The 10,000-nt window shown below is 44.8% G+C and overlaps 1 protein-coding gene across 1 annotated transcript in view; it reads right to left on the bottom strand.

The window, feature by feature from the left end:
- LOC118382901 (actin-binding LIM protein 3-like) overlaps window positions 1-10,000 on the bottom strand; it is a 111,228-nt gene that overhangs the window by 1,564 nt on the left and 99,664 nt on the right. The window contains exons 17-22 of the mRNA XM_052487851.1: window positions 2,599-2,628; window positions 2,304-2,356; window positions 2,009-2,078; window positions 1,887-1,894; window positions 848-928; window positions 1-681 (exon numbers count right to left, since the gene is read on the bottom strand). The exon at window positions 1-681 is cut by the window's left edge and continues 1,564 nt beyond it. Coding sequence (XP_052343811.1) covers window positions 568-681; window positions 848-928; window positions 1,887-1,894; window positions 2,009-2,078; window positions 2,304-2,356; window positions 2,599-2,628 — 356 coding nt within the window. The 3' untranslated portion in view covers window positions 1-567. The remainder of the gene's footprint in view (window positions 682-847; window positions 929-1,886; window positions 1,895-2,008; window positions 2,079-2,303; window positions 2,357-2,598; window positions 2,629-10,000) is intronic.

The following is a 10,000-nucleotide window of genomic DNA, read 5'->3' as shown; positions in this document are numbered from 1 at the left end:
ATCTCTGTTGTCATTAACAGTCTGTCTCTCTCTCTCTATCTATCTCTGTTGTCATTAACAGTCTGTCTCTCTCTCTATCTATCTCTGTTGTCATTAACAGTCTGTCTCTCTCTATCTATCTCTGTTTTCATTAACAGTCTGTCTCTCTCTATCTATCTCTGTTGTCATTAACAGTCTGTCTCTCTCTATCTATCTCTGTTGTCATTAACAGTCTGTCTCTCTCTATCTATCTCTGTTGTCATTAACAGTCTGTCTCTCTCTATCTATCTCTGTTTTCATTAACAGTCTGTCTCTCTCTATCTATCTCTGTTTTCATTAACAGTCTGTCTCTCTCTATCTATCTCTGTTGTCATTAACAGTCTGTCTCTCTCTATCTATCTCTGTTGTCATTAACAGTCTGTCTCTCTCTATCTATCTCTGTTGTCATTAACAGTCTGTCTCTCTCTATCTATCTCTGTTGTCATTAACAGTCTGTCTCTATCTCTATTGTCATTAACAGTCTATCTTTCTTTAATTAGAACAGTTTCTCCTTCTCAATTTCCTCTAATTGTCTCTCTCTCTCCATGGTTAGAAGAGTCGGGCCTGTTTCTTCATTTCATTCCTCTTCCAGAGAGCCAGCCGGTCAAACTCTGCCACGGTCATCCCAAACACCTGTAGGAACTCCTCGGGACTCAGATGACGCTGGAAGACAGAGAAACACAGGGAGTCACTGTAGTATGACTCATGTAGACTATGTGGATAATGTCTGGATTAGTGACCTTTAACTTTTCGTAAGGATAGGAGGCAACATTGAACAGATTATTTAATGGAAAATCAACCACCAAACTAAGCCAGATCTTAACCTCACCTCTAGTCTGGCTCTGTCCACATCTTTAGGCACTCTGTGTCGCCCCCTGGTGGTCACGATCAGCGCTTCATACGGGTAAACCTGCAATGGACAGGTCAGATAGAGTTAGAAGATATATGTAGTCAACAGGGTTGGGGTCAAATCAGGAAGTACACTTAAATTCCAATTCCTATTCTGATAATACTTGGAATTTCATGGTACTTCCTGAATTGATTACAGTGAAATGGAATTGACCCCAAACCACGTGAGATGAAAAGCTTCAGCAGATGTCTCAGTCATAAAACAGCTGTTTTCTTTGTAATCACAGAATGGAACCCATTGTATGGAACATAGCAGAGATGTTCTATAGAATGAGATGATTATTGGCGGCCCTTCCATTTACTCTCTCTCATCAAGTCTCTCTTAACCTCTCCTCATACGGACTGGAAGCAGCATTTGGAATTTGTGACACAAAGTTTATCGAAAGGTCAGGATGGGCTGAGAGAAATGTCCAGTGACCTCTTGCCCCGGAAGCTCTTTGTTATGCCAGTACATGTCCTGTTCGAATTCTTTAAGAATGCATTCTTCCTTCCTCTATCCTTTGAAGAGAAAATTCCTAATCTGACATAGCTGGGTGAAAGCAATTTCTTAAAGTTATTAATTTGTGTTAGATCAGTGATTACTTCAAGGAAGGGAGGAGTAAAGGGTGTGTTTTTAATGTATTCAAAAAGGGCCCAGGTCCTGACTGTGGAAGATGCCCTGTGACCTACAGTAAGACCTTTTGACTAGGGCAGACCAGGCCAGGATGCCATAACTCTACTGCTGCTTCCTCTGGTAGGGTCATTGAGCCAGGAGTGAGAGAGAGCAGCTATACTGTCCTATAGTGTTCTATTGCCTTTGTATGAACAAACCCCAGTCTTTGTGATCCCGTAGGAATTGTCTTTCTCCCCACCAGTGGTTCCGCACACACCACTTAGAGGACAGTCTTACATCATTCTGACTATTGTAGGCTACTGCTTGACAGTCCACTCCACTTTACAATCAACTTTCAGACCCTTACCTTGTATTCTGTAGAAGAGAAAAATAGGAAAAATACCTTATTACAGTCATGCAATAAGGAAACACCACAATGTTATAAATGTATTGAAACCTGAACACAGGGTGGTTATACAGCCCTCCTACCTCTGGTTCCCCAGTTGACTTCACTGCTGCTGTCATACTGTTGGTAGTAGTCTGCGGCTGCACTCTGGGGCTGCAGGGATACACACAGAGACCTGTCAGTGATGCTACAGCTGTGTTTGTCAAGTAAGCTGCCATGACAACTAGGAGGTCAACTTGAATTACAGCCTTCTACAGTATGTAAATCATTTTTGGTTGCTGTCTCCAAGAAATATGTCTCTCTGTCGAAATATACTTTAATCTCAATAGATTTGACCATAACTGTATAAATAAAGAATAGTATAGTGTTGGTGGTCACCCTGTTGACACTGTTCCGCCTGTATCCTGGTAGAGAGGCTGATTTGTACGAATCTAGAAAACATGAATGCAACCAATCAATCCAGTTTATTTATAAAGCCCTTTTTACAGAAGTTGTCATACTTGCTTTACAGTTGGGGGTCATATATACATGTCAAAATATCAGAGCAGGTCAGGAAAGAGAGGCACGACCACCTGAATGTGACTTCATGTCTCTCTCATCAATGTACAGTAGAGGGCGATGTTTACAAGCATATAGATTTCATGTATGTAATGCTGTTTAATGTTGTACTCACCATTGTCTAGGCTGTAATTGGATCGAGGAGCTGAAAGAGAGAAAGGAGAGAACAGGATTACTGAAAGAGAGAGAGAGAGATAGAGAGAGATAGAGAGAGAGAGAGAGAGAGAGAGAACGAGACAACAAGGCAATCAAACAAGCTACGCGTCAATATAGAGACAAAGTAGTGTCGCAATTCAACGGCTCAGACACGAGAGGTATGTGGCAGGGTCTACGGTCAATCATGGACTACAAAAAGAAAACCAGCCCAATGTCCTGCTCCCAGACAAACTAAACAACTTCTTTGCTCGCTTTGAGGTCAAGACAGTGCCAACGACACAGCCTGCTACCAAAACCTGCGGTCTCTCCTTCACCGCAGCCAACGGAAGTAAAGCATTTAAACATGTTAACCCTCGCAAGGCTGCCGGCCCAGACGGCATCCCTAGCCGTGTCCTCAGAGCATGCGCAGACCAGCTGGCTGGTGTGTTTACGGACATATTCAATCGATCCTTGTTCCAGTTCCCAAGAAAGCTAAGGTAACTGAACTAAATGACTATCACCCCGTAGCACTCACCTTCGTCATCATGAAGTGCTTTGAGAGACTAGTCAAGCATCATATCGTTGGCTGTAACGCATATTTTGAAAATCTGAGATGACAGTGTGATTAACAAAAGGCTAAGCTGTGTCTCAATATATTTCATTTGTGATTTTCATGAATAGGAACATTTTCTAGGGGTATTTATGCCCAGTGTAACTCTGTTTTATAGGCTCGTGATTACTGCTTACAATAGCTGTAGGATAAACAGATGTATTCGGTGCAATTAGGGGTACATAAATTCAATTGCTTACATTGCGTTTGCCAATGCCCCTAAGATCATGTACATTTGATGCAGCATTATGACGACTCATTGTCACAATGGTAGGGATTAACTGAGCTGGTCTTGAATCATTTACCAGTCATTGTTTGACTATGTACAGCAGGGGTGTCAAACTCAAATACCCAGTGGGCCAAAATGTAAAACCTGAACAAAGTCACGGGCCAACATTGAACAAATTAACCTTTTAATATGGACCCAAACAAGTTTTGCTTTAACATTGAATATGGAACAAGCATCGCTTATTACCATACAATATATAATTTAATAGTGGAGACATGCTAAATCGAATTTCAAATGAAAAAACACATCAATGGCATTCATTTATTAAATAAATAAAATGTAAATAAAAATTGTATGCCTCTTTTCTATTTGCAGCCTTCTGATTTAAATACCAAAATCAACTTTTTCCACTGGCTAATAATTTTACAAATAAAATGATAATAAATCAATCAACCATTCAAGCCCATGCCTTGTAGCAAGAAAAAGTGCATAAAGAAAACGTTAATTATTGCACACTGGTCTAATCTGATATGCCCAAGCCAGATACCTGGCATCTCTTCTTGGATGCTAGTTCATCAATGTCTGGGCTCAAGCTCTGAGCTGAAGAAATCCTCAGTATCGAGCGAAGATGTTCATCAGTCAGACGTCTCCTGTGAGTTGTTTTGGTCATCTTCATCAAGGAGAAAAGTTGCTCGCATAGATAAGTGCTGCCGAACATGGAGAGCATCTGAGCAGCTTGGGTGTGGAGCTGAGGCATTGTGTCAGGGATGAACCGTGGAAAATGTGCGGCGCCCACAGCATCATACTTTGACTTCAGCTCCATTTAGATGTTGGTTGGTGCATTTTCCACATCAACTGCGAAGGGATTACTAAGCAGTTCAAACTTGCATTTCTGGGCATCGAAGTCGGCAAATCGCCGGCTAAACTCAGCGGCAAGAACACTGAGTTTTTCAGCAAACTGTGCGCATGGGAACACGGCGGTAGAGATCTGCGCTTTTATGGATTGGCAGCAGGGAAAATGGCAAGGGTTTCCTTGCAGCATCTGATTCTCCCACAGGCACAGTTTAGTTTTGAAGGCCCTCACTGCAGCGTACATGTTTGTGATGATGCGCCCCCGCCCCTGAAGCTGCAGGTTCAGCGCATCGAGATGGCTCGAGATGTCACAGAGAAAGGCCAGCTCACACAGGAACTTTTGCTCCCGGAGCTCTGCTGTATCCTTCCCTTTGGTTTCCAGGAATTGACATATTTCCTCACGCAGCTCGAAACATCTGTTCAGTACTTTTCCTCTGCTTAGCCATCTCACCTCTGTGTGATACGGCACGTCTGCATAATCCGAACCACACTCCTCCAGAAAAGATTTAAACTGGCGGTGATTTAGACCTTTGGCTCTTATAAAGTTAACTACCTGTGTTACTGTGGTCATAACATGTTCCATCTTTAGGGCTTTGGCACACAGTGCTTCCTGATGTATGATGCAGTGGTAAACAGTTAGCTCACCTGCACAGTTCTCTTCCCGCATCTTCTCCCGAACCATGCCCACCAGTCCACTCTTTTTACCGCACATCGCTGGCGCACCATCTGTCGTTAATCCAACGAGTTTATCCCACGGCAGCTTTATTTCAGTTACACATTTGGAAACCTCCTCAAAGATTTCCTTTCCTGTGGTTGTGCCATGCATTGATTTGGATCCTAATAGCTCCTCCGTAACACACAGATTTGAGTCCACTCCACGGATGAAGACTGACAGCTGAGCAATATCAGATGCGTCGCAGCTCTCATCCACAGCGAGGGAGAACGCAACAAAATCTTTTCCCTTTTCCATCAGCTGGTCATACAGATTGGTGGCAAGATCACATGTGCGATCAGCTACTGTGTTCCTGCTCAGGCTCACGTTTGAAAATGCTTGTTTTTTCTCTGGGCATACGAGGTCACAAACCTTCATCATGCACTTTTTCATGAACTCTCCCTCATTAAAGGGCCAGCCGGGCTGATTTTGCGATCTCTGCTGCCACTATATAACTAGCCTTTACAGCAGCCTCGCTTCGTGATGTGGCTTTTTTAAACATATTCTGTTGTGAAACCAAACTTCTTTTCATCTCCTCTACTTTCTGGCTCCTTTGAGTCATGTCCAGGTCCTTGTATTTGTCATGGTGTTTCGTTTCATAGTGTCGTCTAATGTTGTACTCCTTACTTACAGCCACATTGACTCCACAAACAAGACAAACAGGTTTGTCTTTTACATATGTAAACAGATATTCTGCCTCCCACTTGTCCAGAAAGCTCCTGTTTTCTGCCTTTCTTTTCGCCATTTTTGGGAAGGGTTAGCTCGCTGACAGTTGTAGCGTCTATGTTGCTATGACTACTGTCACAGAGGAGAGAGCGTTTCTGGGTCCTGTCCTGATTGGCGCGCGAAAACAGCAGAGCATTATGGGATTCGTAGTATTAGTGGTGCATGCGCTGTATGATACCGGCGGGCCAGCTCTAGTAGTAATTTGGTATTGTCTCGCAGGCCAAATATAATTACCCCGCGGGACAAATTTGGCCCACGGGCCAGAGTTTGACACCCATGATGTACAGACTCAGTAAGCATAGCCTTGCTATTGTGAAAGGCCGCCGTAGGCAGACATGGCTCTCAAGAGAAGACAGGCTATGTGAACACAGCCCACAAAATGAGGTGGAAACTGAGCTGCACTTCCTAACCTCCTGTCCAATGTATGACCATATTAGAGACACATCTTTCCCTCAGATTTCACAGATCCACAGAGAATTCGAAAACAAACCCAATTTTGATAAATTCCACAGTGTACCATAACAGCAGCAAGCTTTGTGACCTGTTGCCACAAGAAAGGGCAACCAGTGAAGAACAAATACCATTGTAAATACAACCCATATTTATGCTTATGTATTTTCCCTTGTGTACCCTTAACCATTTGTAAATCGTTACAACACTGTATATATACGTAATATGACATTTGTAATGTCTTTATTGTTTTGAAACTTTATTGTTTTGAAAGAGAGAGAGAGAGAGAGAGAGAGAGAGAGAGAGAGAGAGAGAGAGAGAGAGAGAGAGAGAGAGAGAGAGAGAGAGAGAGAGAGAGAGAGACAGAGAGACAAAGAGACAGAGAGAACCTCCTAAGAAATTTGACAAAGGCCTTCATTCAGCTAGAGAAGAGTTTCACAGCAGGGTTTCTAAACCCAGAGGCACATCATTGTGAGACTTCCGCGGAAACGCTTGCAAAAAAGACCAGGCCAGGGTTAGTTGTTAACTTTCTCTGAATCTAATGGCACAACCTAGATTTGGAGCCAATGTCTTAAGTGGTTGAACATGTTATTACTCCAACCTCTTGAATTGAAACTGACACGTTTCAATGTATATACCAATCCCACTGCAGTGTTTGTGGTCTGTGCCCCCCCCATCCTATTCCCCTCCCCTTCCTTCTGAGCTGATTTAATGAGAGACAGAAGAATGAGAAGCATGTCACCTCTTCCTATTCACAAATAAACCACAGTATGGGACGTCATTATTATGAAGTGAGGTAAGGGCATAGACTCTCCGTCTAAACATGCACTATAAAGTCGCCACAATCTGACTAGGGGAAAAAATGACAGTTTCAGAGGCAAAGTCAAATGGTTGATGTACCCAGAGAGACCAGCTCACTGGTTTCTCTTCATCTTGTTGAACGCTGCCGAGACCTTAACTAAAGACCTCAAGCTGCCCGCTTGACCCTATCCCCTCCTCTCTTCTCCAGACCATTTCCGGAGACCTTCTCCCTTACCTCACCTCGCTCATCAACTCATCCCTGACCGCTGGCTACGTCCCTTCCGTCTTCAAGAGAGCGAGAGTTGCACCCCTTCTGAAAAAACCTACACTCGATCCCTCCGATGTCAACAACTACAGACCAGTATCCCTTCTTTCTTTTCTCTCCAAAACTCTTGAACGTGCCGTCCTTGGCCAGCTCTCCCGCTATCTCTCTCAGAATGACCTTCTTGATCCAAATCAGTCAGGTTTCAAGACTAGTCATTCAACTGAGACTGCTCTTCTCTGTATCACGGAGGCGCTCCGCACTGCTAAAGCTAACTCTCTCTCCTCTGCTCTCATCCTTCTAGACCTATCGGCTGCCTTCGATACTGTGAACCATCAGATCCTCCTCTCCACCCTCTCCGAGTTGGGCATCTCCGGCGCGGCCCACGCTTGGATTGCGTCCTACCTGACAGGTCGCTCCTACCAGGTGGCGTGGCGAGAATCTGTCTCCTCACCACGCACTCTCACCACTGGTGTCCCCAGGGCTCTGTTCTAGGCCCTCTCCTATTCTCGCTATACACCAAGTCACTTGGCTCTGTCATAACCTCACATGGTCTCTCCTATCATTGCTATGCAGACGACACACAATTAATCTTCTCCTTTCCCCTTCTGATGACCAGGTGGCGAATCGCATCTCTGCATGTCTGGCAGACATATCAGTGTGGATGACGGATCACCACCTCAAGCTGAACCTCGGCAAGACGGAGCTGCTCTTCCTCCCGGGGAAGGACTGCCCGTTCCATGATCTCGCCATCACGGTTGACAACTCTATTGTGTCCTCCTCCCAGAGCGCTAAGAACCTTGGCGTGATCCTGGACAACACCCTGTCGTTCTCAACTAACATCAAGGCGGTGGCCCGTTCCTGTAGGTTCATGCTCTACAACATCCGCAGAGTACGACCCTGCCTCACACAGGAAGCGGCGCAGGTCCTAATCCAGGCACTTGTCATCTCCCGTCTGGATTACTGCAACTCGCTGTTGGCTGGGCTCCCTGCCTGTGCCATTAAACCCCTACAACTCATCCAGAACGCCGCAGCACGTCTGGTGTTCAACCTTCCCAAGTTCTCTCACGTCACCCCGCTCCTCCGCTCTCTCCACTGGCTTCCAGTTGAAGCTCGCATCCGCTACAAGACCATGGTGCTTGCCTACGGAGCTGTGAGGGGAACGGCACCTCAGTACCTCCAGGCTCTGATCAGGCCCTACACCCAAACAAGGGCACTGCGTTCATCCACCTCTGGCCTGCTCGCCTCCCTACCACTGAGGAAGTACAGTTCCCGCTCAGCCCAGTCAAAACTGTTCGCTGCTCTGGCCCCCAATGGTGGAACAAACTCCCTCACGACGCCAGCACAGCGGAGTCAATCACCACCTTCCGGAGACACCTGAAACCCCACCTCTTTAAGGAATACCTAGGATAGGATAAAGTAATCCTTCTCACCCCCTTAAAAGATTTAGATGCACTATTGTAAAGTGGCTGTTCCACTGGATGTCATAAGGTGAATGCACCAATTTGTAAGTCGCTCTGGATAAGAGCGTCTGCTAAATGACTTAAATGTAATGTTAAATGGATACGGAAGCCAAGCTAGCCTAGCGGAGGGATACGGAAGCCCAGCTAGCCTAGCGGAGGGATACGGAAGCCCAGCTAGCCTAGCTGAGGGATACGGAAGCCCAGCTAGCCTAGTGGAGGGATACGGAAGCCCAGCTAGCCTAGCGGAGGGATACGGAAGCCCAGCTAGCCTAGTGGAGGGATACGGAAGCCCAGCTAGCCTAGTGGAGGGATACGGAAGCCCAGCTAGCCTAGCGGAGGGATACGGAAGCCCAGCTAGCCTAGTGGAGGGATACGGAAGCCCAGCTAGCCCTGCTGGCTCGGTGGTCTCAAATGGAGGCCGCTATTGAATGTTTCCAACGTTGCACGAGCTGTGTTTACTTTGCTTTGTTCCTGGACAAAAAAAAATGTGGCACTTCCTGATTGGATTTTTATCTGGGTTTCGCCTGTAACATCATTTCTGTTGCACTCACAGACAATATCTTTGCAGTTTTGGAAATGTCAGAGTGTTTTCTATCCAAAGCTGTCAATTATATGCATAGTCGAGCATCTTTTCGTGACAAAATATCTTGTTTAAAACAGGAACGTTTTTCATCCAAAAATTTAAATATCGCCCCCTAGTCATAAAAGGATAATACATTTGATGATACAGTGGTAGCAATACATGGTTCTAACATCTACTGAATAGACAGAAATGCCAACGGAGGCGGTGTTGCTGTTTATATTCAGAACCACATTCCTGTAAAGCTTAGAGAGGATCTCATGTTAAATACTGTTGAAGTAATATGTCTACAGGTTCATCTGCCTCACCTCAAACCTATTCTGGTGGGAAACTATCATAGACCACCAAGTGCTAACACTCAGTATCTAGATAATATGTGTGAAATGCTTGGTAATGTATGTGATATCATCAGAGAAGTATATTTTCTGGGTGAACATTGACTGGCTATCATCAAGCTGCCCCACTCAGGAAAAAAACTTCAAACTGTAACCAGTGCCTGCATCCTGGACCAGGGTGTTTACAAACAGCACAAGAATGAAATCAACACATATTGATCACATAATAATATAATAATATCTTTTACTAATGCTGCAGATTTGCTTTAAAGCAGTATCCAAATCCATAGGATGTAATGATCACAATATAATAGCCATATCTAGGAAAACCAAAGTTACAAAGGCGGGGCCTAATATAGTGT

Source organism: Oncorhynchus keta, chromosome 30 (assembly GCF_023373465.1).
Source record: "Oncorhynchus keta strain PuntledgeMale-10-30-2019 chromosome 30, Oket_V2, whole genome shotgun sequence".
NCBI classification, from domain to species: domain Eukaryota; kingdom Metazoa; phylum Chordata; class Actinopteri; order Salmoniformes; family Salmonidae; genus Oncorhynchus; species Oncorhynchus keta.
Note: the sequence above shows the minus strand (reverse complement) of the source record. Positions and strands in the feature narration are given on the sequence as shown.